Raw genomic sequence first — 26,759 nt, 5'->3', positions numbered from 1 at the left:
GGTGACTGACATGTCTAAATAAATTGTCTTTAGTGTCTGACTGAGAGTAGGATTCGTGGTAAAGAATGGATGGATGGATGGATGGACATAGAAATGTGATATATTCAAATATGTGAATTTTTTTTTTATTCAACTACTTTTGTCAGCCTCATAGCTGGAAAATGAGTGGTGATGCAGCGACCCCTAGTGGAACAGTGCAAATAACGTTTTACTAAATATTAGTTTAATTTTGGGGACATTTGGTGATCAGTTACACAAAATACTTTGGTAAGGGGGAATAAAGGAATATTGTGAGCGACCATAAATGTGTGTTGAAATCAGTGTTGCAGAAAAAAATTCCTAGCTTCAAATAAAAGATCTGATTCTACTCGTGTGTAATATGGGAAGAGAGAGTGATTACACACACACACACACACACACACACACACAAAACAAGTTTTAGACACAATAAAAAAATATTTAAAATGGAATGTGTGCTGTTGAATGATTAAATCTAATAGCGGCTTGTAGTAGCTTAGTGGTTAAGGCATTGGACTTCTGAGGAAGGTTGTGAGTTCAAATCCCATGTCCACTAAGTTGCCACTACTGGGCCCCTGAGTAAGGCCCTTAACCTCAATTGCTCAGTTGTATAAAATGAGATGGGAAAAATATAAGTCGCTCTGGATAAGGGTGTCTGCTAAATGCCAGGAATGTAATGTAAATTTTGCCCTTCATTACATTGATTTTATATTTAATGTACTTTATTAAATTAAATATAAAATCTATGGTATCCTTTTCAAACTATGGGAGTTATATACAGTAGATATTTGATGCAAAGAATAGTAAAATAGTTACCGTTTTCCTGAGGATAAAGTTAAGCGTTAAAGCATCTTGATATGTCTTGAGAAAAAATGATGTAAGGTTCTTACTACATAAGATCTTGATAAAGTTTTATTAATGTTTAGAGGAAAGGATGATAAATCATTTGTCTTTGAAAGGTGCCAATATTTCTGGATTTGATCATGTGAGTGTATGTGACTCAAATTAATTCTGCACATGAGACTAATGCAGGTTATTTCTATCTGATTGGCATCATCGTTGGCTGTAGCCCATTCCCTCTGCGCTGGTTATTCTGGCATCCAGGAAGCACTAGTGCGCATTAGCCGCCTCCCTCTATAGCCTGACCCTCCTGGCTTTTGGCTTTTTCATCCCTCTGCACCTGTCCTTGGCTGTCAGGCGGCACGCAGGAGACGTGTGAATGGGTGTGTTTGAGTGCGCAGGGACGTGTGTCCCTCAGAAGGACCATGACACTAAAGCCTGTGATGACCGTTGCTCCTTGGTGACTCCTCCTCATGCCTAGTCGGGTAAGTCTTATGTGCTTATGGAAAAGGTAAAGGTTCCTCATAATGTTGGGCAGAAGGAGAAGATTTTGAGTTCATCCTTATTCAGAATTCTGAGTGTGTCCTATTTCAGGAACCTCACCATTGCATAATTTGGTCATGTGTCGACCATAACAACGGCAAAGTCTTTATTATAAAACTGTGCATCCAAAGTAAGTAATAAAGTTAGCTTTTTTCCATTATGAAATGAGAATTTGTAATATATAAAGAGTAGCTCGATATGATCTGTTAATGCTATTGCTAATAAATTCTTCAGAGAGTATGGTGGTTGTCAGTATTTTTACAACAATGACCAACTCTATTGTTTTCTCAAAGAAAAAGAAGCTGATTTGATGGTAGAATTTCCTTTTTTTGTCCCGTTTTAAATAGCTGTTGTTGTTGTTGTTGTTCCAAGTCGAGCCATATCGCATCACATATGTTGTGAAAATATCTTTAGATATCGATACAATATTTTTGCAGTATTGCAAAAACAGTACACAGTCTATGTCTCTTTCTATTAGTATGCAAACAACAATTAGTATTATGCTGGATTTGTTTAAGATGCTGTGCCACATTTATTGGGACCAGCATTGATAGCACACTGGTATTAACTTATGCACCATCAATTGCTGCATTGGTTCCCTGACTGGGAATCAAACCCAGGCCATGGCAGTAAGAGCGCGGGATATCAGTCTGTCCGCCTAAAGACTGAGCATCAACCTTTGTTCACGTCTACTGAAGATTCAGGATTAATTCACCAGTTTGGAATCATATTCTTAAATGTTAATAAATATACATGCAGAAGAGAAACACTTTTCACTAGAGCAAAACCTGTAGTTTGTCATAACTATATTTATTAGTAATAACCATGTGAAGGGTTTTCCCAAGCTACCATACATACATATTTATTTTAGTTAAACCACTCTTCCCTTTTTGGATTTGACTTGGACTCAATTTGTGTAGGATTTTATTGTCTTTGTACTTGATTTGGACCTGAGCTGCTTTGTTTTGTGGGCAAGAGGTTGGAGGTTTAGCAGAATTAACTGCGAAGGTCTTTCTCGTCAGGTGCAGAATGGACGAGAGCACATTTGAGACGTTTGAGGAAGAGTTTGAGGAACCACAGCATGATGTTCCTCACCCAAAACATCCCAGACAATCTCGTCGACCGGGTACTCATTCACCCCAAGATCTGCTAGACACCACATGCACTAAGCACTGCGCAGTAATTCTTAAAAATGTATTTGATACCTGAAGCAAAAAACAGCAGTATAACGTAACCTTGAATTTCTGTCAGATCCTTTAAGCAGGAAAGTGGACTTGTCCTGAGGAGTACAAGGGAAACAAAGCTGCTTGTCTTCTCAAACTTTAAAGCAGCAGTGTTATTTAAGGGCCTAAAACCACCTGTGTGTCTAATAATACCCCACAGTGGCCGTGACCAAACACTGAACACATACTGAAGCATAGTCACAGAGCAATAGTAACAAGACACCAGCTAGCATGACAAACACTTTAAAGTTAGCCCTCCTTCCCTTTCACGTGTCTTGCTTTCACTTCTTCATTAATGACTTTTTCAATCCCTCTTTTTCAGAAATGTATCCACAAAGAAGAGTGAGAGAGGTGAGTTGGGGTTTCACTGCAAATGCTAAACGGTAGAGAAATATTAGCACTGAACAAAACAATGAAAGTGCTAACTAGCAGTGCAGAGACAAAAAGAAACAAAATCAAATGTAGATAAAAAGCAACGACTTGTTTGGTGTCCATTTATTTTATTTTATTTTATTTTATTTTATTTTATTTTATTTTATTTTATTTTATTTTATTTATTTATTTATTTATTTATTTATTTATTTATTTATTTTACTGGAGAACATAATTATATGTTCAATAAATTCCTTTTTTATAATTACCTGCCCAAATTTTTAGATACTTGCTTTTATATAAGCTTTAAAATATTAGCTATACTAATATATTTGTAAAATAGTGGGAAATATTTAGAAATCTGAATTCCAATTTGGCCCACTTTATAAAACTACACTGTAAGGGGTAGAATAATATCAAATTGCACTAATGAATAATTTGGCCCAAATGGTTGGCTGCCACATAATAATATTACAGTGTGAGGTTTGTAATACATTACACTGTGTCCTAAACCAAGTCAGCTGGTCTTTGCTCACACAGTGGATTCTGGGTTACAGTTACTCGTTAGCTATATTAGCCTTGCAGGTTGTACCAATCTTGATTGAGTTATTTGGTGTAATTTGATTTTTTGCTGAACTAATCATGACTGCTGAGACACTCCTGATATATCCTGATAATAAAACATATATAATCCTACATATATCATTTTAAATTTTATATTTTTGCATGTGTGCATGAATCTTGTAACTGACTAAGCTGCTGTAAGACAAGAATTTCCCACATCGGATCAATAAAGTGTATCTGTCTGTCTGTCTGTCTGTCTGTCTGTCTGTCTGTCTGTCTATCTATCTATCTATCTATCTATCTATCTATCTATCTATCTATCTATCTATCTATCTATCTATCTAGTAGCAATTAATTCCACCAGTATTTGTTTTAATTCATTAACAGGAACCTCTAGTCATCCAGCAGATCCCAAAGTCTCTGCCTCGCGAGGCTCCAGTCTCAAGAGGCGGTACGTCCTTTCATTTTACAAAGCTATTATTAATGCATGAAAGATAGTAGGGTTCCATAGCTACTGATGCAAATGACATCTGCTAACTCACTGATAACCAACCGTGTTCCTGGACACCTGTCTTTCTACAGAGCAGAGATGTAGCCAGAGTCACCTCAGTATCACTCCAGATTTATTCTACGTCTGTAATCCTGTATAACTGTTCAACTAACAGGAAGATATAAAGAATAAAATGTGTATCGTAATATTCGGGCTATTTATTGGTGCTTTAGTTTTTATTACGGAAAACAGACATAAATTTGGACCTAATATTATATTAGGTCCAAATTTATGACATGAGTTTGGGATTAGTCAAACAGGCCAATTACTGTAATTACTGTACTCTAATTACTGCTTATAATTGACTGTAACAACAACAACAACCATCATCATCATCATCGCACCAATAGGAATGCAATAATAAATATAAATGCCTGTAACAGAAAACAACAACAAAAACAATAATAATAATCATCATGATAATAATAATAATAATAATAATAATAATAATAATAATAGCAATATTAACAAAAACAAACAATAACAACAGTATCGGCAGCAGCATCAACAATAATAATGATAATAATAAAAACAATATAAGCTTGTTAATAAATACAACAGACTAACAAAAACAAACAAACAACAATAACAACAACAACAACAACAATAATAATAATAATAATGAAAACAATTTAAGCTTGTTAATAAGTACAACAGACTGTAACAAAAACAAACAAGCAACAACAACAACAACAACAATAATAATAATAATAATAATAATAATAATAATAATAATAATAATAATAATAATAATAATAATACTCTGACCCTCTATGACAATAAAAGAACCAGTACAACCAGTACTGAGAACAGTTCTTGATAGTAAACTAAGCAAACTATTAATGTTTAGTTTTCACCCTGAATTCTCTAGAGCTCTCTCTCTTAGGTTTCCTTTAGCAATTTTTTTTATGTGTCATCATTTTTGGTCAAACTATTAATATATTCAGTCCCTTCAATTTTTCTGCCATCTCAGTAATTCTGCTATACATATACGGTACTGATATTCCAATAATCTCGTGGCTGTATACTACTTCCTCTTGCCACCTCTTGTTCACAGTGCCATTGCGAAAGTCATTGTCCATTCAGAGCATGGCCCAGATCGAGGTACCATGGGAGGGAGTGACACTTAACCGCTGCCTCTTCATAGCCATCACTATTCTGGTCCTCAGCTCAGGATGTCAAAGGCTACACGGTCAGTACAATGTGCTTACACTGCGCTTACAAATCCCTTCGACTCCTCAGACTTGTTTCAGTTCTTGGTACAGGTCTTTTTTCTTCAGATTTCTTGGTACCCTGACAAATAAAGATTTCCTCATTCCAATACAGTTCTCAGCCGCTAGTAAACCACCAAACTGCTGGGAATTCATCTCTGCATGTCATGTATGATGACTGATAAAGACAGTGAGTGTTGTTTCATTTTCATAGACTTTCTAAGAGGTCGCAAAGACGGGACGGATCTAGAGCCCACAGGCGCTGATCTTAGCGTCAGGCATGCTGCCGTGAAGAAGTATCGCGTCCCAGCCCCTGAGGTACAATAATCACTATACAGTACTACTGAAAGCCACGCATTACCTATCTTTGATTTACAAACAACAATAAAAAATAAAATACATGCATCTAAAGTTGAACATTATTACTTATTGCTTATTTAATACACACTTTCATTAAAAGACTTAAAAATGCTTGTATAAGTTTAAAAATCATTTTTAGACTAGTGCCTTAAGGGCAGAAAAGTGACAAAACTGCATTTTCTTTACTTTGCAAGCAGTAAATTATGGAAATTAAGGAAACAAATGAATTTTAATAATAAGCAAAAAAAAATCCAGATTCATAAAAATTAATTTACAAACATTTTTAAATTAATTAATAGACTAAAAAAAATTACAATTTCCAAACATATAGTCATAACTCATAATTATTGGCACCCTTTCAAAGAGCAAGCTAAAATATTTTATACCTTTATTATTAGTAGTAGTTATTCTTCTTCTTCTTTTATTATTATTATTATTATTATTATTATTATTCAAGAATAACAAAATAATTTTAAACACCATCTTCGTTTAGTGATCATCGTTTTTGTTAACCTGTTCCTAGCCTGAGACGTCCCTGTGGGACACGTTTCTCTGGTGGGTGGATGACGATGAAGATGACGATGAAGGAGGAAGCAGACGAGGCAAGTCGAGGAAGGTGACTCGAGAAAAAGCTACTCGTGGTCTCAGACACAAAGCCATACCAGACCGGAGACTTCTCAAGGGGAGGGATGGCAGGTTTAAAGCACGGAGAGATAAGGCAAGGCGAGACGAAGAGGAGAGCCGAGAGGGCGTGATGGCACAAAGAGAGAAAGTGAAGAGACTCGGAGAGAAGAAACCGGAAGGAGAAGAGAGAGAGGAAAAGGAAGAGAATGTGGTAAAAAAAATACAAGGAAGGAGAGGAAGAAGATAAGAGACTTAGAAATGGAAGGAAAACTTAAAGCAGGTGTTATTTGGGTATATAGAAGACAGAGAAGAGAGTGACGTGGCTTAACGGTGAAACTTTTAAAGAGGAATTAATGCAATAAAATGAAATGAACGCTTCCTCAGAAAGGCATGAGCACTTAATTTCAGTGGGTCTGATTTTTTTTATTTTTATGATATTTGTGACTGTGTGGTCTTTACTTCGAGATCTTCAGATGATCATAAAGCTTTCAGTCTTTTAAAAATCAACTCGTATGTGGATGTAAAATATTCAGTAAAAAAAAAAAACAATGGAAAAATCCTCATGTTTCACTTTTTGCAATGTAATAAAATTTACCAAGTTGCATTAATTTTATTAGCTATTTAGTGATTTTTTTTTTTTTGGTAGATTATATAAAACTGTATAAAAAATAAATACAGTTGATTATGGAACAAGCTTCGATTTTAGGACACGATTTCTTTTTTTTTAAATCTATTTTATCTTCTTTTATAAACCGTTTTATCCGGGTAGAGTTGCCATGTATATGAAAAACAACCCTAAAAACACTAGATGCAAGGCAAAAGTCACATACAAATGCGCACACACACACGCGCATGTAATTTGTAACATGCCTCTGAATTTAAAGTGAAATGAACTACATATTGCAGAATATTTTAGCTCTAATTCTTGTTAGTTTTTAATCAATATATATGAATATTTAGAAGCATAATAATTATACATTATCATAGTCCATGTGATACAAAACACCTTATTAGTTTGTACTAAATAAAAACGTAGTACTACGTAGTATCTGCAATTATCATTCATTTTACATCAAAAACTGCTTACCCAATATCTATATTGATTAAAACGATGACCACTGACCACTATTGACTTTTCACACCATTGAATCCCAAGTGTCTTTACCCAACATTGGAACAGATTCTGAGAACACTTTAAACAGACGATTTCCTATTGGATTTTCACAGAACCTAATTTCTTTTTTTACTGCATGTCTTATTGAAACCAGCCTTCAAAAAGTTAGCTCTATAGGCTTTAGGTGCAGCAGTCTGCAACCCAAAACAGCCGGACCAAACAAGACAAGCTTGCCTGATCCCACACCTGTGAGATTAGACAAATAAACAAAAACACCAGCACTTGAGAAAACATGAACCATATCAGATTTTAATAAACGTTTGAAAAAAACAACCTAAAAACAATAATTTGATAATGTTAGAGTGGTCTCACATGTGGTTGTGGTGGTCTCACATAAGAAAGGTCTTATTAAAAGTAAAAAATACTCTAAATTGTAGATTGGAGCTTGAAGATCAAGCTAGCTTTAGGCACCCGACTAAGCAGACCTCCAAAAACGATTACAGAATTATTACAGAGTTATTACAGCTTGCACATGAAATCTGAAACATTTTGGGTTTCCAAGAGAACAGATGGCTGCTCTGATCTGAGCAGGAATGCGGTTATAAAAATACCAACAATTAGCACCACACCCCTGCTGTTCTTATTTACACAAATCAGACTGATTTGGGAAAGTTCACAGAACACCTGCTGAATCAAAATCCAACGTAAAGGTAAAAAAAAGAAAGAAAAAAAGAAACACTTCTAAACGTCACTCAGTTGCTTGCTGAATGAGGAATTCCATCAGTGGGTAGCGGTGGACGTAGGTGGGGTGGCAGAGCACCAGGAGGTAAGCCAGAGACATGGGGCATTTGTGGAGGGGCGTTGGGTGGAGGTGGGGGCATCCCTGGAATTCCTCCAGGTGGAGGAGGGGGCATGCCGTCAGTCGGAGGTTGAATGCCGAGGCCAGTCATCAGAGGAGGCGGGCGCTTGATGGTGGCAGGAGCTGCAGGTCCACCAGGCGGAGCCAGGAGCTTCTCCATTTTGAAATGGAACTGAAGAAAAAACTGAAAGGAAAAACAAGAAAAGCTGGTCATATCTGAGGAACACTGAGCAGATTATTAATCATCATCTCTGGTAGAAAAACAAACTCTCCAGACTCTTACTTGTTTAGTTTCTCTGTTCCAGTGAGTCCAAAAGCGACTTTCTGATTTGTCTATCTCTCTGCTTGGGACCTGAAGTATGTAAAAAAAAACATCTAATAAGTCACAGTTCAACTCAAGACCACTTTTATCCATAAATAAATGCCTCATGAATAGGTTAATTTGTAACATCGCCTACTTTTCCCCCCACTCTCATGAAAGTAATATATTTAACCCACCTGTTCGACCTTTGTTAAATAACCTGCAGCTATACATTTGTAATTAAAATGTATTTGTTATAGAGCTATGATTTGTTTTGGGTATGTTCGTTCATAATGTGTTTTCTGAACATCTCACTCCAGGTTTATTCCCCCTTTCCTGTTATAATAACCTAAAGCCTAGGCCATGACCCTTCTAACAACGTTTCTACAATATAAAATTCATTTAATAATTAGGAATACTGGTGACTGAAAATACACCTTAAATGCGATGGTTTCGTAGGGCTCGGCTGCCAGGAGCAGGTACTGCCACCGACGGTCTGGCGGCTCAATACGTTGCTCGTACGCAGACATGAATCGGTGTCTGGGTCCAATTCCTTCTGCAATCTCAGGATAGTCAATCTGAGGAAGGGGGAGAGGGAAAAAAGCATGATGTATATCAGAAATAACACTCTGTTCCAGGTATTAAATTTAGTAGTCTGTAGAGTAGTACTAAGGTACCTGAAACAACAGACTCTGCTGACAAGTCTCCGGATCCCTCTGTTTCGTTACTGTAAACAAAGAAAATAAATAATAAACAAAATGAACATAATGAGTCTGTGAAGAGACACCAAACACATTTTATACTTAATCATCAGCATCTTGGGCTGTGTACCTTTGTAACCTGGTCGCCCGATCTTTACAAACTTCTTCACTTCCACCTTTACTTTCTCAGGTGCTGGCTGGGCCGGAGCTTCTTTGGCCTCTTTAGCTGCTCTTCGTGCTCTAGGATAGGACAAAATAAACCATATTAAAAAAAAAAAAAACAATCAGAAATAAAAGAAACAGATGGTTTAAGAGACAAAAGTATAAGAGAAAGCATGAAACAAAGCATGTGTATGTTTTAATCTGCAAAGTGTGAATAACTTAATTGTTGTGTGTTTGTAGTGATGATGCACACAATATATCAGAAAAGTTTACTGTGTAATTATCTATTGTATCATTGCTGCTGAATTCTCAAGTCTAATCAGTCAGATGATGTCGATTCATTTTCTAGAACAGTGGCTCTGCACTTCACAAGGTTACAATAATGTGTTATTGTTTCAATAGTAACACATTCAGAGGAGCTCATATACAAGACACTTCACAAGATGACTAGAAATAAATTCATTTTAAAAAAGGGTCATTCTGTAACAAAGAAAAACAGTTGTAAATATGGAGAAGTTTGCAGGGAAGACTAACATTTATGGAATTCAGCAGTATCTAACAGTATGCTTTTCCACCACAGCAAAGTCTTCATGACTGAGAATGACAAGCTTTCTGATTACTCAGTAACCTGACAAGCTGCTTTTCTGTATCGTTAAGTCAATAGAAAATAAGAGGGTGTAAAGGGATGACTCTTTATAGTTGCTATAAGAGATATGATAACAGAAATGAACTTGTCTTGTGTCATCTCTGGTTTCACCACAGGTGAGATCACTAGAAAATGACAAACAAATAATAAACTAAAAACTGCAATCGATGGCAATCTGCTGTGGGGTAAAACAAAAGGGCTTGTTTACCAAAATATTCTACTTACAAATTAGTCTGGTGCTTCTTTCCCTGTGTGTGAGCCAGATAACTCCCCTAAAGAAGAAGTCAAGAATCAAGTCAATAAGGATCAGACCTTCATAGATAATGAAGTAGATGAACAAGCTCTGTTTTCCGGTTCATACCTCATTATTATGCAGCGTGAGACACAGCTTGCACTCGTAAGATCCCAAATGGTTCTTCATGAAGTAAGGGTCCTTGTTGATGTCTATGGTTTCTAAAGCGAGTTGGCGCAGGCGTTCCCGTCGGTCCCGGTTGCTCTCCGAGGCCGATGCCACCCCGCCGCTGCCGGTCTTCCCGCCGGCTCTGTGCTGGAAGTCCATCTTTACAGAGAAGTGGACTCACCACCCGAGACTGAAGACTTTCCCCTCTGTCAGAAGTGACTCACTGCTGCACTGACCTACACCACAGTCACAGAGACACAGAATAAACCACGTAAACACACAAGGGGGTACTGCTGTAAACTGACCAAATATACATTTCTCTTTCTACTTCATTATGAAGTGTTTTTCTTTCTCTCTCTCTCTCTCTCTCTCTCTTTTTCCTTCTTTCTCTCTCTCTCTTTCTTGTTCTCTCTCGCTGTCTTTTCCTTTCTTTCTTTCTTTCTCTCTTTCCTTTTATTTCTCTCTCCCTCTTTTCTTTCTTTTTCTCGCTCTCTCTTTTTCCTTCTTTCTCTCTTTCCTTCTATTTTTCTTTCTTTCTCTCTCTCCTTTTCTTTCTTCTCTCATTTTTCTTTCTTTCTCTCTCTTTCATTCTTTTCTTTCTCTCTCTCTCTTTCATTCTGTTCTCTCTCTCTCTTTTCTCTTTCTCTCTATCATTCTTTCCTTTTCTTTCTCTCTCTCTCTCTGTCTCATTCTTTTTTCTTTAATTCTTTCCCTCTCTTTTTCTTTCTTTCTTTCTCTCTCTCTCACTCTCTCTTTTTCTTTCTCTCTTTCATTCTTTCCTTTCTCTCTCTCTTTCCTTCTTTCTCTCTCTCTTTCCTTCTTTCTTTTTTAGATTATATGATATAAAATACCTAACATGGATGACAGTGAATCCTACAAAACTTGACCACATTCTGAACTAAACACTGAACTAAACACTGAACTAAACACTGAACTAAACACTCCACACTCCAGCAGCAGAACACACTCCTTTATCACTGCACTACATGTTCAATAAGAAGGTGTTCAGGTTCACGCGCTGTGTTTTCGGCTAGCCGGCTAAAGCATCAAGCTAACCCTCATTCACACTGAGCCGACTCTTAACGTTACACATTTCCGTTAAATTCTATACAAATATAAACTTCAATCGCATATTTCGAATCATTTCCAACAACTAACATTTCCATATGCACATCACATCAGATATTTACACACGTTTGTTATTATTGTTTTTTTTAAAAGTACCTCAACGTCCACCTCGCGCTTGCCGCCGTAACCTGCCCAGTGCGCACGCGCCGCAGAGTAGGTTTCCTGTTCCTGTTATTTTGACAAATGAAACTTTATTGAACAACCTGAATGAAAATCACATTATAACCAAGGTTAGATCAGATTTGTTTAACTTTTCATCTTATACCTCATTTGGGTGGGGTTTTTTTTTCATTATAAACACTTGCATTTTTAGTAAAACGTTTAAACAAACCATATAAATTATGCATGGAATATCTAGTCAATAATATATTGCTTCTTGGTACATTTATATGCACAAATCGTATAAATGAAATTTCAGTATCCTTGTTAATTGTGTAAAAAAAATAAAAATAAATATAATTTTAATCCTGCAGGTCTATGAAAATGATATTGCCAAAAACACTTACACTTGGATAAGGATTTTAAAATCATGTAGTGATTTATTCCTTTTTACTCATAAAATTTCTTTCTTTCTCATTTATTTATTTATTTATTTATTTATTTATTTATTTATTTATTGAAACCCTTGGAACAGCCTTACAATTGTACACTGTTGAGTCCCGTACTTGGTATTCAGCCTAGACGACTTTGCGCATGCGCACTGCATACGAAGTCGAGGCTGCAGTTTACGCGTGCGTGATAATCCTGCGCATGCGCGCTTTGAGTCGGACATGGATTCAGGAGACGGCTGGTGAGCAGGCGGGGTGGAAGTTTTCCCATGCGCCGGTTGTAGGCTCTGTCAGCGCTCGAGGGAGAAGAAGGAAAAGAAAGATAAGAGTTTTAGGAGCAGTAATGAATGATCATTGTTTATAGATCAATACGCGTGATGGTTGAATCAGTGGAATAGCGATCAAGCTGGTTTTCGAGAAATGGATGAACTGGAATAATCCAGCTGAGAAGATCGAAGGATCATCTCTGGAGATCGCCGTGTAAACCGAGTAACTCAGGCCAAATCATCACAGTGTTTACTTTACCCCCTGACCTCAGCAGGATGGTGTTAATCATCTAGACAGTAGGAAAGATAGATTTAGAGAGCTCATAATGCGGTTTAATGAGAAAGAGCTGGTGTTCCTGAGCCGCCAGCCGTCAGAGAGAGCGGCCGAGCTGGGCATGAAGGGTCCGAAGAAAGGCGACGGTAAGATGTGAAGCTCACACAAACCCCAGTGATCTGATCTGTCTTCATCATCCTGCAATGTATTTTCTGCATTTTCTTAAATAACAACCACTGCTTCTTTCTTTCTTCCTAATAGTAATGAAGAGGAGACTGGTCAAGCTGATAGTGAATTTCCTGTTTTATTTTCGCACCTATGAGGAGGAGGTGAGAACCTGAGCTTCCTGTGTCCGTTTAATAATGTTCAATGTGCGTGAAAAATTGTTATAATAGTGAAAATTGTGTATATTTGCAGCCGATTGGTGCTTTGCTTCTGGAGCAGTGTAGAGTCGAGAGAGAAGATGATCTCAACTTCTCTATTAGTGAGTAAAGTATTCTACAATATTGTTTATTTATTTATTTATTTTAGAAATGGCTAGATTTTGGGGAATAAAACACAACAGTCCACGAAAAATAATCAACGATATACTGATGTGACACTGCTCAGCACATCCCACAGTGTTTTATTCCTTTTATATCACAGCAGCTTACCGTTCTATTCTTTACTAGTAATCGAACAACACGTTATACTTTTCATATCTGTTTATAGAAGGATTCAATATTGTAGACTGTCTGAGAAACGACTTAGTTCCTGTTATCGCTTGCACAAACAGTGGTTTCCCTCACCAGCATCTCTCTTTTTTTTCCCTCTGTTGAAGCTATACAATTATAATATAGTATATAAAGGTTTCATCAAATTAAAACAATACAGTTACAGTCTTTCATGCGATTTTTGACATTCCTTGTATAAATTCCATGAATAGGCCTCACCTTACAGAAAACATCTGTGCTTATGTTTTAAAATTTGTTTATATTCGTGCTAGAAATCTTGCAAGAGGCACCACAGTCAGAGCTGTTGTTTTAGATCATTAATCGTCTTCTGACCGTGCATTCAACAGCGCTTAGTCATTAAAGATAAATAATCATGTATCCCTCATACTCAGGTGCATGTGCAGAAAGATGTATTTGATTTGGCACCTGCCTTTTTTTTATGTAAACAAACCTTTGTTCCCATTTGTTCCACAAACACACATACCCATGCATTTTAATATGTCTGTCTTCAGCTTTCCTAGATGAGGCAGAGAGGAAGTACCTGTTTGAATGTAGCTCTCGGGAGCAATGCGTCGAATGGATGGATGCTATTATAAAAGCCAGGTTTGCAAATTTGTTGCAAGTTTGTTGTTTTTACACTTTGCATGCACTTCACGCGGGTCGCATAGTGGTTCTAATTTGTGACATCCGTTTTCTCGATTTCGCCCACAGCTATGAGTTTATGCGCAAGAACCTCATCTTCTATCGATCTGAGATCCATCGACTGACTGGCAAGGTAAAGGTCCAGTCTGTAATGCACTACCATTCAGCTGATTCCACAAATACGCTTTAATCCATGTCCAGTTTCTTTTAACTCAATGATTATTAACATATCAGAATCAGCTTAATTGGCAAGTATTGTGGGACGGTGGTAGCTCAGCTGGGTAAGGCTCTGGGTTGTTGATCAGAAGATCAGGGTTCAAGCTCCAGCACCAAGCAAGGCCCTTCACCTTCTCTGCTCCAAGGACGTTGCATCATAACTGCCCCTATGCTCTTACCCAAACTTTCTTAGCTGGGATACACAAAGAAAAGAATTCCACTGTGCTGTGTGTGCCGATAATAAATGCTTCTTCTTTTACATGTAGAAGGAATTTGCCTTGGTTTATTAGTGCATAGAAGAAGTAGCTATGAAATCTATTAGGATAAACATAAAAATATAAACGAAAATCTAAGAAATTATAATAAAAAGAACTGAAAATGAATGGGGGAAAGTGAAAGGGTCACTTCACTGATTCCAGTTTGGTTTTGCTCTTGTCGATAGGACCCGTTGGAGCAGTATGGGATTTCAGATGAGACACGCTTCCAGGTGAGCAATGCGCTCCCTCCTCCACCTCCATAACGGCGCTCAGCGAGTCCGCTTCCATCTACTTTGTGCAGAAGATTTTTATTTTAAACGAATCGATACACTGCTGTCATTTTTTTCCTCTTTGTTCAGAATCACAACACGTTTTATCGTCACCTGAACAGGGTGAAACGGCTACTATTACTGTGTATTTTTAATTATCCTACTGTTGGGAATGTGAGCTGAGAATGAGCCAGTAGCAGTGTGTTTTAACAAGGTCTTTCTTTTTATTCATTTTCAGCAGTAGTTGCCTATTAGCTTCACCCCTATCACTAAAAAACAAAACAACGCCCACAGGTTTGTTTGGTCACTGCTATATACAGAAACAGTTTGATCTTTTGTTGGGGGCAAGAGGGCATCTGGTTGGTTTCACTTCATTAAACTGTGTGTGGCCTGCAGCCCTGTTTTACATGTGTCACATGTGACACAAAGCAACTTGCACTGAACCACTTCCTGTCATTAATATGTGACTGTTTGTGGCATTTCATTTGTGGTTGGTGTGTTAGGTGCAATAGATGATTTATTAAGCCTAATATTCACTAAGTTCACGTCGACCAGTCTTAATTTGAACCCAATATTACCTTCTTTACCTTCTTATTTTAATTTGTAATTTCAAGCCTGCACAGTGTAAAGCTACTAAGTTATTAATCTGTAACACCAGACGTTTGGTTAGTCTAGTAATTATTTGCACATCATGGGCATTAAATGGAAAACTAACTATACCCACTGTTCACCCCACTGTGACAGAAAATAGTGTCCAGCCCAATGACAAGTTCTTGAGTACAGATGGAAAACTTTTTGTACAGTCCTGTGAGATTCAATATTAGATTCTGACTAAATCCACCACAGTGGAGTAGGCTTGCGAGACATAATGATTTAATCGTCTATACTCGCTAATGCACTGTGATGATATCCCGTGATGTTTATTCCAGCTCTATTACCAGGTCGGCTTAATACCAGACATATGTTGTACGTAATACAATTGATTATTCGTGTATGTATTGAGCATATTGAATGCTCACACGGTTCCTAGAAGCTCCGCCCCATTCCTTGAATCTCGCGTGCTATTTCAGGTCACCAATCCATCAGTGTAGACGAGTATATATGTTAAATGTATTTATTAGGGACGCCACTGAAATATTTCAACTAAAAATGGTCAGAAATTACACATTCAGTCTTCAGAGCCATCGAGTGTTCATGATTGGCAGTGCCAGCAAGCAGATCCCAAAATTTTATCCCCACTCTCCCCTATTCTTGAGAAACCTGGTGTACTGGAAATGCTTGTTTTCCTGTTCCTTTATTTAGGCCACTCATTCAGGATGAATTTCTTGTTTGTTTTCTTTATGTAAATCAGGAACTAGGAAAAATCCAAATCGCGCAAGCCTACACTGGAATTACAAGTAAAGGAAGTCCTGAACTGTAAACCCCCTGAGAATGCCCAATTCTTTATATACTTGCTTCAAGGTCTAATATATTATCCAAGCTTTCAGCTGTAGTTCCATCCACCTCTTGTTTTTTTGTTGTAGGTGGCTAACCTCATGACATATTTTCCTACGCATAATTAACAGTACATCATATTTCATCCTAGACCGCATTAGAAAGACTGAGATATATGATTTCTGTTACTTGTTAGCTTCACAGGCAGTTAGTTTTAGTGCAAAACCATCGATCAGGATTTTGGCTTAACTACATTTGCCCCCAAAAAAGTAGCAGATGACTAGAGCCATTCCTAGACTTTTAATGATGCCAGAACAGGTTTTCAGGCAAGATTTGTGGCTCTTTATCCATTTTGGTTCCACAGAGAAAGAAAAATATTTTTCCCAGTGTTCACATTCTGAAGGAGGATTAAACTCAAGCTTCTCATATCAGTCTTTAAACTCCTCCATTTGCTGTTTTCTTCCCTTCACCAGAGCCCTGCATTTCTATATAAGAGACCATCAGATCAGAGATGTGTCTAAATCATCATCCTGTACATTACTGTGAAACATATGGCTTACTCCAGAAAAGGTGTAAAGGATCCCAGGCTAAAATTTTCTTTAAGGAACTGAAAATAAAGCCACGGGTTTTCCATTTCAGTCCTCTTAAGAACCTTTTCAGGCGCCTTTGTTTTTAAGTGTGTATGAAATGGCAGGGCAGTGCAGCTTGTTCTAACAGCAATATAACAGGACACAGAGGTTTGTTTGTGCTACAGCTGAGGAAAACTCTTCATATTGAACGCCTGGGGCATATTTCCATTCAGTTGCATTAGAAATCATGAAGCGAGCATTACTTTTCAGAGAAATGTCTTTCCAGCTATATCTGTATGTTTGTGTTTCGTTTTACAAATACATTTAAAAAAAAAACAAAACTTGTCTTATTTTTCTAATAAAGCCTTTCCTGAAAGGTTTGGGTTTTTGAAATTTTTCTTTCTGTCGAATGTCTGGTGTAATCAAACTTTTCATTCTTTGCACACCTTTTGGCAAGCCTGGCCTTGTTCTGCACCCCTCAGCTGCTCCTGTTTTTCTGACACTGAGAGCAATGAGGAGATGGTTGGTGAAATATATTAGTTCTTTTCTGGATCATTCGGGTGTATCTTAACAGATAAAACGTATAGTTAATGCAAAAGTTTGCTTTTCCCATGGATTCTGTGTGGGAAAAGGAGAAAGAAAATCAGTTAGAATAATCTACAGTACTGTATCATAGGCTTAAACATCATCAGTTTTTTAATACAGATGTATTAAAGTAATGGGGCATGATTCATAAAATTCATAAAACCAAGATGCTTCAACAAACATCCAGCTACTTTCCTTAGAAAACCGTCCAACAGTGTGTTTAAGAGAACTGGTGGCTACACCAAATATTGATTTGGTTTAATTTATTACTGCTTATATCAATGTTGAATTCTCCATTCTAAGTAATTCTAAATAAAGGACGATTCATTTTCTATAACAGCAGCTATTACAGTAGTTCATCGTAAAAAAAAGGTTGCACTCATTCTAATATCTTCATTTCTATAGTAGTGGTGGCTCTGAGTTGTTGATCAGAGGATCTGGGTTCAAGCCCCAGCATCACCAATCTCCACTGATGGGCAATTGTGCAAGGCTATTAACCGGTCGCTGGCCCTGCGCTCTGACCCCAACTTCCTCGGCTGGGATATGCGAAGAGAAGAATTCCACTGTGCTGTAATGTATGCGTGGCCATAATAAAGGCTTCTAGCTCTCAGTTCTTCTTCTTCTATGAACTGAAGATTCCACAAATTTAACAGATTATAAAATGTGTTGTCATATAATGAAGAAATAGAAATACTTGTTAAAATGGTGACGTTTCCTGTCATTGTTACAGTAACAGAAAGTTTTCCATCACTGGATGACAGAGGACTCTGCATTTTCAGTTCTCTGTAACATAAGCTGGTGTTTTTTGCCTTATCAGCTTCCAGACAGGAAAATATAGAAGTGGGGTAAAGGAATGACTGTTTATAGCTGCTATAACGTAAGTGAAAGCAGGAAGTAACTTGTTTTGCGTTTAGTCCATAGCATTAAATGTTAGTTACTAATAAAAGAAAACGTTTTTTTAATAATAGTAAAGTATAAAACTCTCTGCAAATTGCTGTAGTATAGGAAGAAGAAAAGATTTTTGGATTTGCCACATTACTTTCACTTAATAGCCAATTTATTATGTGTAGAATCATTTTATAATAATTTCTTTACAAGACTTTTAAACAGTACCAAACGTCACACTCATAAAGTGAAGAAAAACGTTTAGGGTGGATATATTTATTTATTTATTTAATTAACATTTTTTTCAATATTTATATCTCAAACACTATGAGGGTTTTTTGCTAGTTTATTTCTTTATTTATTTATTTTTTGCTAATTAAAAGAGATTAAAGGGCTCTGAAAACTGAATTTGTTGGTTAAATAAAATAATATACATTCATTTATATATATATATATATATGTATATATATAAATTCATGGAAACCCTCAACGAATTAGGTAGATATTATTTATCTCATACAAATATCCAGTAACATTTGCCAATTTGTTCATTAACTCAAAAATACCCTGTCTGTACATCTTTAAAAGGATTATTCCTATAAAGTTGCTTCTAAACTCTAAACTCTTTCTGATCATGTGTTGTTTTTGCTTAATAAAAGCATGAAGCTCTAGCAGACCATACGGCAGATCGATGGATCAGTGCAGCACTGCGGTTGTGAAGCCCTGTATCACAGAGCATGAGCAGATGGGAGAGACGTGCTTGTGACAGGGTCCAGAAGACATTGTCATTCCAATGGAAAAATCCGCATCGACACGAACCCGGCAGTTTGGCCTTTGTGCCAGGGCGGTGAGGATGATCTGGTAACAAACACCCTGCTGAATTATTTACACACGGATCCTCATTAGGTTTGATAACGTGTGCAGTAGTGCATCCCGCTTCTCCTTCTCACTTCCTGTCTGTTGTCTGTGGAGGCTGCACATGACTGCGCTTGTGATACAGAGGGAGCCAAATAAAGGGATTCTCTGGTTTCTGTTTCTGTTGTGCCTCTTAAGAGAAAGTTTTATTTAGTGCACATAAATTTGGTGCGCTGTAGCCAGAGCGATTGCTTCTTCTCTCTGGGTCGCTCTATTATAAGAGCAGTACTGATAACCTTAGCAACACATTAACTAATGGCTAAAGGCACAGCCAAAAATAGCTCTTAAAAGGCGGATCTGGATCAGCTTCCCTAAATTATAGTTCCCATTAGAGATACTGCAAAATCAATAGCTAAATTCATTTAGTGTAATTTCTATGGGAAAATTCCAACAGAAGGTAAATAGGACGTGAGAATCGCTATCAGTGTTCTCGTTTCAACACACTTGTACATAACTGTTTAGAGATAATGTAGTGAATGTGAATATATTCTATGTACATACATATTTAATTATAGGCTGATACGGTAAGACTGTAATAGCTCGTTATTAAGCTGGAGTGTGAGCATGTAAGAAGAACTAAAACTGAAGCTATAGTCAAAGTAAGATTCGAAAGTCTTTCAAGCCTTTGTGTCTTTTATTGAAAAGGAACTAATAACATAAAAATGTTATCGATGCATTAGCAAAATGAACACGGGTACAAAATAAATAAATGAATCACCTACTGAAGAAATGTTTCATAATCACATCTGCTTGCGTAATTTGCTCAAATCAAACTTCTATCAATCAAGTTTCTATTCATTATCAAGAACAGGATCCAAATTTGGAACTAAAGCAGCAAAGGTTTGGGTATGAAAAGTTATCTTGTGTTCCTTCTGCTGGGTGAAAGAAGTAACAACACTCGGTTAAAATAACATGCTGGAGTTAGCAGTTGCAGATTTATAGAATAATTCAGCCAAGTTAAAATCATTTAGGATTAAGGGTAATTAATAAAGTATCATGCTTATTGCTGTAACAATGCTGTGTTGTTGAGCGTTGTATAGAAATGGATAGAAGATGATTCATTTTCTCTTAAACAAAAAAAATATCCAGGGGGTTTGATGATAGAGAGGTCAGAGGAGAATAGATAAACTGGCTTCAGATAAAACGAAGGCTACAATAACTAGAAGACCATACAGCATTTATTTTATTTTATTTTTTTCATTAGGTCCAGTTTTAGCCACTGTTTAAAAGTCTCAGATTCCTGATCGTAGTTGACAGAAGTGGAACCGATTTTGTTCTTCTAAGTTCGACATGTGGGTTCTTGACTGCTACCTGTGGTTATAAAGAGTAGTTATAGAGTGATTTATCGTAGCCTTCCTGTCAGCTCAAACCTGTCTGGCCATTTTCCTCTACCTTACTCATCAATAAATATGTTGATGTGATGAGTGTTTGCCTTACAGGGAGCTGAGAAAGGTTAAATGTGTGCGTAGATATAGCACACAGAGTGAATACTGTTTTTAAGAACAGAACATGGAGACATGGAGTCACAACATTCAATCCAAATGCACTTTAGTCCTAACAATCCTAATAACATATGTGTTTATCAGTTTATCACTCGCACCCTGGCTATAAAGAGTGCTGCGGCAGCGTCCTCAAACTCACGCATGTCCATGCTCGGCCCTTCCTGTTCCCTGCTGGCACCTTGTGTCTTAGCCATGGCCCGTGCTAGCTCAGCAGGTGAGATCTTAGCACTGGCCTCTAGGTAACGTGTGGCGTCAGACCCATGCGAGGTGTCCAGCGCCTCTCGCAGAGCGTTGAGCACCGTTTCACATAATTCCCGCTCTGCATGCCGATCAGGACTGCACGCCACAGCAGCATACAGGCAACGTGCTCTGTGGAGGTAATCGGAGAACGCTGCACACGTCATCACCGCCTGCCGGAAGAGCTCAAAAGGAACAGCCTCGTAATCATGGCACTGCAGTCGATGCAGGAGAGGGGCTGCCGTCGTCTCGGACAGGCCGCTGTCTCCACACACACACCGCAGCATCTCGGTGTAGAGTCGGCCCTGGACTCCACCAGGTGCGTGCCGGACGGCGCCACATTCGCTAAGCAGATCATAAGCCACGCGGATGTTGTTGTTAAAGGCAGATCTGAAAGCAATCACAAAAGTGTGTTCCATTTATATAGGAAACAGATTATAAAGGCATGTACACCTACAGCCAGTTTACAGCCAAAATTATTGGCACCCTTGTTATAAATGGCAAAATTGGAAATGTGTACAAATCAAACCTTTATTAAAATTAAGTTTTTCTAAGAAAAGGTTTTAAAGTATGTAATAATTATTGGCAGTGCTACATTTAGTACTTTGCTCAACTTCCATTTGCCAACATAACAGCAATGATTCTTCTCCTATAAATCTTGATGAGTTTGGAGCAAGGAGTCTGAGGCAATCCATAATAGAGAATCTCTCCAGATCCTCCAGGGCCCTGATTCCTTTCTTGAGGACTTTTATTTATCCAAATAACTGGAACTGGATTTATATAAGCTAGTTGGATTCTTCAGATAATCCCCAGGTTTTTAATAGAGTTTGGTTTAGGGGACTAGTACAGCCATGTCAAAAGCTTGATTCTGCAGCCATTAAGGATTTTTTTGTAGATTTGGATGTACATTTTGGATCACTGGATAAGAATATACATTATTTGATAAATAAACTATTTTCAGCATCAGTGAAAAGGCTGGTGAAGTAGTGGAGTGGCACAGTGTGGTGTTTGGGTGCACCAGACCACAGGATTTCTGGGATTTTTAAACACTGTGCACATGTATTGGCCATTTTATTCAAGAACACATTCATAACCAGGCCACTTCTGTCACTTCTGAGCTGAACATGAGTCAGAGTTGGTGCTTGATGGATGGGATACAGCAAGCAAGCTGTGCATAGAAACACATAGGAATTTACACCGATCAGGCATAAAATTATGAGCAGTGACAGGTGAAGTGAATAACACTGATTATCTCCTCATCATGGCACCTGTTAGTGGGTGGGATATATTAGGCAGCAACATTTTTTCCTCAAAGTTGATGTTACATGCTGGAAAAATGGGCAAGCGTAAGGATTTGAGCGAGTTTGACAAGGGATGAATTGTGATGGCTAGACGACTAGATCAGAGCATCTCCAAAACTGCAGATCTTGTGGGGTGTTCCCAGTCTGCAGTGGTCAGTATCTATCAAAAGTGGTCCAAGGAAGGAACAGTGGGAACCTGGGACAGGGTCATGGATGGCCAAGGCTCACTGATGCATGTGGGGAGAGAAGGCTGGCCCGTGTGATCCGATCCAACAGACGAGCTACTGTTGCTCAAATTGCTGAAGAAGTTAATGCTTGTTCTGATGGAAAGGTGTCAGAATACACAGTGCATGACTGTTTCGGCAGCAAAAAAAGGACCAACACAATATTAGGCAGGTGGTCATAATGTTATGCCTGGGCGGTGTATATTATACAATTGTAAGTAAAAGCCTTACCTCTGTGAGTGATGCGCTAAGCTCAGATGCCAGAGCGCCTTGTTCAGCTGCTGCTCCTCCAGCGCGTCCTGATATTTCCCTTCTCCATCTCTTCCTCCATCACCATCTCCTCCATCACCTCCACCACCGCTCTCCGTCTCCGACGCCTCGTTAGTGAAATGCTCAGCCAGAAATCCTATCGGATCTTCCGGTCGGGCCTCCACCAGTTTCAGCAGCGCGGCCCGGAGCAGCGCGCCCACTCCGGCCTGAGACAGAAACTCCTCATCGCTCTCAGCTTTGGCTGATTTGGGGTCCGCGGTCACCCCAGACCGCCTCTTTTCAGCCATTAGAATGAAATTTAAACCTTATAATTTATTCACTAAAGCGATAACACATTTTAGCTGAAATTGTACGCGATAAAATGAGCTCCGGTTTATTTGGATTCATGCTAGCTCGTCTAGGCATCCGCAGGTAATGAAACAGTGTTGCTATGGACACCGCTGCTGACATGCGCAATTGAGCTTTCTCCACCCATCCCAAATGCATATAAACTTCCTACGTAGTGTATACGGTTGCAAAGGCTTCTGCATCCTATGTAGTGCGCTAATGTGAAACATAACGCCGTTTGGGATTCAGCCACATCCTTGCACAGGCAGCCTGTTAAAAGTGCATTTTGTTTTTGTATTTTTCTTCATTTGTGATTTGTTTCGAATGTATTTCTATTATCTAGTATTTCAGTTCCATAAAACAGAAAAAAAAGAAGAAGAATTACCCAACCCATCAGCCTTAAATAATAATTTTAAGGACGACAACAACCTCCTTATTAATACACACAATATCATTCTACATATGCTGTATCTGCAGCACACAACTGACTGTACATGACTGCAGAAAGGACATTGTTCATAATCATACTCTCCGGTGTTTATAATAATTTATAATCACACTCTTTGGTGTCACCCAAATGAGGATGAGGTTCCCTTTTGAGTCTGGTTCCTCTCAAGGTTTCTTCCTCATACCATCTAAGGGAGTTTTTTCCTTGCCACAGTTGCCACTGGCTCGCTCACTAGGGATGATTTTGTCTAACATCTAGGACTTTTTACACTATGTTTCTCATGTTCTGTAAAGCTGCTTTGAGACAATGTCCATTGTTAAAAGTGCTATACGTATAAAACTGAATTGAAAATAGATTGAAAAATGAATCTGTTTCATTTAGGACAGTTTCAAATGTACACATGTTCAATGAGTTGCATCCCCCATGACATTGGTTAAAAAAAATAAAAATGTGCCTCTAGTTTTTATACAGTTTATCAAATACACCAACAGACTGTAAAGAAAAAAGAAAAAGAAAAAAGAAAAACAACCTATGGCTATGGAGGAAAGGGTATGCGAAATAAGTCAGTGTCCATAACATTTACACAAAGTACCTGGAGTAATATGAACATATTTCTTGTGTACATGTATGAGCGAACAATTTACAGAAACTGGACACATTTCTGATTGTATGAAACATCTTTTTGTTTTTATTTTCACAACATAAAGTACAACACAGTCTTTTAAAAAAAAGTTTCATGAACATTATGTAACTTTTAAAAGTTTCTTGCTTGTGCATTCTGCTGATCAATAAAATCAGACATTTGACAGGTCTTGCTTTGATTACATTTGTTCTGCTTCTACATCTACAAATGATTTCACATGAATATAATAATATTAATAATCATGATAATAATAAAAATAATAATAATACAGTACACTGTGGTAAAATGGTTCTTCAAGGGCTCTTTGGGTTTTTGTACCCTCTGGTATAAGCTGTCTCTATGGAAGCATCAAATAACCCTCAAAAAAGCCTGAACAGATCTTCACGTTTTATATTAGTACAATTAGCAATTGTATAAAGTGCATTTTTTAAATGTTAAAATATTTTTGAAAGGTTTGACCCTCTCGGCATATTAATATTTGTGTTTCAAGTTAGTTGCTTAGGGAAAAAAAAGTTATATAGCTTCATTTCACAAAGGAACCCATTTCCAAAATTTAGTTAGTTTAGAGCAAGACACATTATGATGGATTAATATTATATGTTCTCCATGAAGTGAAGCAAAGTTAGTAATAAAGTCTTCTATTAGACCAGGGGCTCCCGAACTTATCTGTAAGGGGCCACTGTGGGTGCAGGTTTTTATTCCAGTCAAGCAGGAGCCACACTTTCAGTTGATATTGGCTTTTAATAGACTCAGGTGTGACTTCTGCTTGTTTGGAATGAAATCCTGCACCCACATTTGCTCTTCACAGATAAGATTTTACATTTTGTAAAATCTTACATTCTTTTTTATCTGTCAACATTCTTCTGGTCAGAGACTCCACCACACTCAATGCATTGATACAAGTTGGTGATGATGTTTGTCCCCTTTGTGGCTACAGTGCTGTGAACTTTATTGTCTTGACAAACCTCGAAGCTTTTCTGCATCTTGTGCTCGAGCTGCATGTGGTTCTGAGGGGGAAGGCCGAGACAAGCCCTGTGTGACAAAACCCAAGAGAGACAACTCGTTTCAGCAACACTGCACTGCATATATTTCAGTTACACTGAAACTAACTGTAAAAATATATTACGTTTTTTTTATTTTACTTATTTATTTTTATTTAACAGTTATCTTGGGTTTGAAGGTGAAAATCTCTGACACATGAACACACAATCTTTCATGTACCTCATGACATTTTCGATGCAGGCTCGCTGGCGGAAGAAAGCGTTGACCACCGGTGCATTAGGCGGTACGAGCGGGGCCTTGCAGAGGAAGCTGAGTATGGACAGGACACTGTGGAAGGACTGGAAGGATGAGTCCTGTTGTGTGCGGAAAGTGATTCGCTGACACAGCTCGGTCAGAATGACCAGGTCCAGAATAATGGGACTGGCCAGCAGTGAATCCTGAATAAAGGAAAGTAAAAAAGAAAGAAAAGAAATCAGAAAAAGAGATGTCAGTGTAATTGAGACACATCAACATGGACATATATGTCAAATATAAATTTACAAAAGCCACAAATTATACTGCCCTTCAGGAAAATCTGCTGTCCAACAGACTTTTTACATCATGGTGGTTCAAAATTACTACCTTTTTACACTGTAGTTCAATAACTCACCTCACATGTGTTGTGCAGAGCAATTGTGTTCGTGCCACCCATCATGATCTCTGATGTGTACTCGTCCATTGCTCGTTTGCTGTCTCCCACATAGGGGACGTACTTAATGACCACCTAGATTGACACAAATTGTACATGTCAACTTGAAAGGCATGCAGGTCTCCACCCATCAAACCACAGTACAAACACATAATGATATAAACAACAGCATTAGTCTTCATCTAATGCAGGTTCTCACTTGCAATGCACACGCTAGTGCTGAACAATTCATCATGACTGCAAATCCTGTGCATTAAATCACTCATTACATATTTCTATGTTGTAGCTATTAGTTTGGTTTCATGAAATATAAATCACAATACTGTTACTACACTCATTCTATACAGAACACAAACAATGGCCCAAAAAAGTGTCTACAATATTGTTCTGTACACTGTAGTATAAGGTTTAAATAAAAATAGCTGTATCATAGAAATCATCCTTACACAGTGATCAGGTTTCTCTCCGGGCTTGTACAGCACCGGATTGGACTCCACCATGTCGTCCACCACGTTGCTTTTGGAGATCTCTTTAGATCGGAACTGCTGTGGAGCAGACAGGTTCATGCCATCGTTGTTTCCTAGGTGATTGTAGCTCACGATGGCAGTTGGCTGCAACCCAAAGGAGACGAATTAAAGGAATCGAATCCTGAAAACATGTTGCAGTGAAAAGGACACTGACTGAAACGCTCATTTAAATAACATGCAAGACTCTTCTACCTTGATCCCTGAGCTGACCAGAAAATCCACCAGAACAGACTTCAGTTTTGTCTGGCCCGATTTGAAGTCGTCTCCTCCTATGAAGACTCCATGCTGAACGGCCAGCTCTACAGCTCCAGGTACGAAAGTGTTCTGAGGTGAGCCGTTGATGTACGCACAACCCTCCAGGATACTAGCCACCGCAAACAGGGTGGATGGAGATACTTCTC

At 38.0% G+C, this 26,759-nt stretch overlaps 5 protein-coding genes across 5 annotated transcripts in view; 2 read left to right on the top strand and 3 right to left on the bottom strand.

Moving 5' to 3' along the window:
- Positions 1 to 1,207: 1,207 nt before the first annotated feature.
- LOC131342058 (uncharacterized) lies at positions 1,208 to 7,148 on the top strand. The gene is made up of 7 exons (XM_058372778.1): positions 1,208 to 1,343; positions 2,424 to 2,527; positions 2,947 to 2,975; positions 3,948 to 4,011; positions 5,168 to 5,302; positions 5,536 to 5,639; positions 6,205 to 7,148. Exons 2-7 carry the CDS (start codon positions 2,431 to 2,433, stop codon positions 6,550 to 6,552), a joined length of 777 nt encoding a protein of 258 aa, XP_058228761.1. The 5' UTR covers positions 1,208 to 1,343; positions 2,424 to 2,430; the 3' UTR covers positions 6,553 to 7,148.
- A 564-nt stretch (positions 7,149 to 7,712) lies between these two features.
- On the bottom strand, positions 7,713 to 11,811 carry sf3a2 (splicing factor 3a, subunit 2). The gene is made up of 8 exons (XM_058372777.1): positions 11,713 to 11,811; positions 10,450 to 10,724; positions 10,314 to 10,360; positions 9,411 to 9,520; positions 9,257 to 9,306; positions 9,017 to 9,157; positions 8,562 to 8,630; positions 7,713 to 8,462 (listed from the first exon to the last, which is right to left on the bottom strand). The coding sequence occupies exons 2-8, from the start codon at positions 10,645 to 10,647 to the stop codon at positions 8,172 to 8,174; spliced, it is 906 nt and encodes a 301-aa protein (XP_058228760.1). The 5' UTR covers positions 10,648 to 10,724; positions 11,713 to 11,811; the 3' UTR covers positions 7,713 to 8,171.
- Positions 11,812 to 12,368: 557 nt separating this feature from the next.
- Positions 12,369 to 17,146, top strand: plekhj1 (pleckstrin homology domain containing, family J member 1). Its single transcript, XM_058418904.1, has 6 exons — positions 12,369 to 12,850; positions 12,966 to 13,033; positions 13,122 to 13,188; positions 13,930 to 14,020; positions 14,129 to 14,192; positions 14,718 to 17,146. The coding sequence occupies exons 1-6, from the start codon at positions 12,757 to 12,759 to the stop codon at positions 14,793 to 14,795; spliced, it is 462 nt and encodes a 153-aa protein (XP_058274887.1). The 5' UTR covers positions 12,369 to 12,756; the 3' UTR covers positions 14,796 to 17,146.
- Positions 17,147 to 18,821: 1,675 nt separating this feature from the next.
- Positions 18,822 to 23,156, bottom strand: tpgs1 (tubulin polyglutamylase complex subunit 1). The gene is made up of 2 exons (XM_058419061.1): positions 22,685 to 23,156; positions 18,822 to 21,318 (listed from the first exon to the last, which is right to left on the bottom strand). The coding sequence occupies exons 1-2, from the start codon at positions 23,008 to 23,010 to the stop codon at positions 20,772 to 20,774; spliced, it is 873 nt and encodes a 290-aa protein (XP_058275044.1). The 5' UTR covers positions 23,011 to 23,156; the 3' UTR covers positions 18,822 to 20,771.
- Positions 23,157 to 24,206: 1,050 nt separating this feature from the next.
- The window catches only part of LOC131371212 (inositol-3-phosphate synthase 1-A-like), a 5,768-nt gene continuing 3,215 nt past the window's right edge, over positions 24,207 to 26,759 (bottom strand). Inside the window, exons 7-11 of the mRNA XM_058419060.1 lie at positions 26,551 to 26,759; positions 26,278 to 26,442; positions 25,793 to 25,906; positions 25,363 to 25,580; positions 24,207 to 25,173 (exon numbers count right to left, since the gene is read on the bottom strand). The exon at positions 26,551 to 26,759 is cut by the window's right edge and continues 7 nt beyond it. Of these exons, the coding sequence (XP_058275043.1) occupies positions 24,987 to 25,173; positions 25,363 to 25,580; positions 25,793 to 25,906; positions 26,278 to 26,442; positions 26,551 to 26,759 (893 nt within the window). The 3' untranslated portion in view covers positions 24,207 to 24,986. The remainder of the gene's footprint in view (positions 25,174 to 25,362; positions 25,581 to 25,792; positions 25,907 to 26,277; positions 26,443 to 26,550) is intronic.

Source organism: Hemibagrus wyckioides, linkage group LG20 (assembly GCF_019097595.1).
Source record: "Hemibagrus wyckioides isolate EC202008001 linkage group LG20, SWU_Hwy_1.0, whole genome shotgun sequence".
In the NCBI taxonomy this organism is placed as follows: Eukaryota; Metazoa; Chordata; class Actinopteri; order Siluriformes; family Bagridae; genus Hemibagrus; species Hemibagrus wyckioides.
The sequence above is the reverse complement of the archived record's forward strand: the minus strand, read 5'-3'. Positions and strand labels throughout refer to the sequence as shown.

Bases quoted from the DNA above. Each gene is read 5' to 3' on its own strand.
- LOC131342058 (XM_058372778.1), top strand. From the start codon at position 2,431: ATGGACGAGAGCACATTTGAGACGTTTGAGGAAGAGTTTGAGGAACCA. The intron at 2,528-2,946 runs GTACTCATTCAC...CCTCTTTTTCAG, and splicing joins CAGACAATCTCGTCGACCGG to AAATGTATCCACAAAGAAGA. The intron at 4,012-5,167 runs GTACGTCCTTTC...TCTTGTTCACAG, and splicing joins GGCTCCAGTCTCAAGAGGCG to TGCCATTGCGAAAGTCATTG.
- tpgs1 (XM_058419061.1), bottom strand. From the start codon at position 23,010: ATGGCTGAAAAGAGGCGGTCTGGGGTGACCGCGGACCCCAAATCAGCC. The intron at 21,319-22,684 runs GTAAGGCTTTTA...GATTGCTTTCAG, and splicing joins TTAGCGCATCACTCACAGAG to ATCTGCCTTTAACAACAACA.
- sf3a2 (XM_058372777.1), bottom strand. From the start codon at position 10,647: ATGGACTTCCAGCACAGAGCCGGCGGGAAGACCGGCAGCGGCGGGGTG. The intron at 9,521-10,313 runs GTAAGTAGAATA...GTCCTATCCTAG, and splicing joins AAGAAGCACCAGACTAATTT to AGCACGAAGAGCAGCTAAAG. The intron at 8,631-9,016 runs GTGTATTTTCAG...TACATACTTCAG, and splicing joins ACGAAACCATCGCATTTAAG to GTCCCAAGCAGAGAGATAGA.
- plekhj1 (XM_058418904.1), top strand. From the start codon at position 12,757: ATGCGGTTTAATGAGAAAGAGCTGGTGTTCCTGAGCCGCCAGCCGTCA. The intron at 13,034-13,121 runs GTGAGAACCTGA...GTATATTTGCAG, and splicing joins TTCGCACCTATGAGGAGGAG to CCGATTGGTGCTTTGCTTCT. The intron at 13,189-13,929 runs GTGAGTAAAGTA...GTCTGTCTTCAG, and splicing joins TGATCTCAACTTCTCTATTA to CTTTCCTAGATGAGGCAGAG.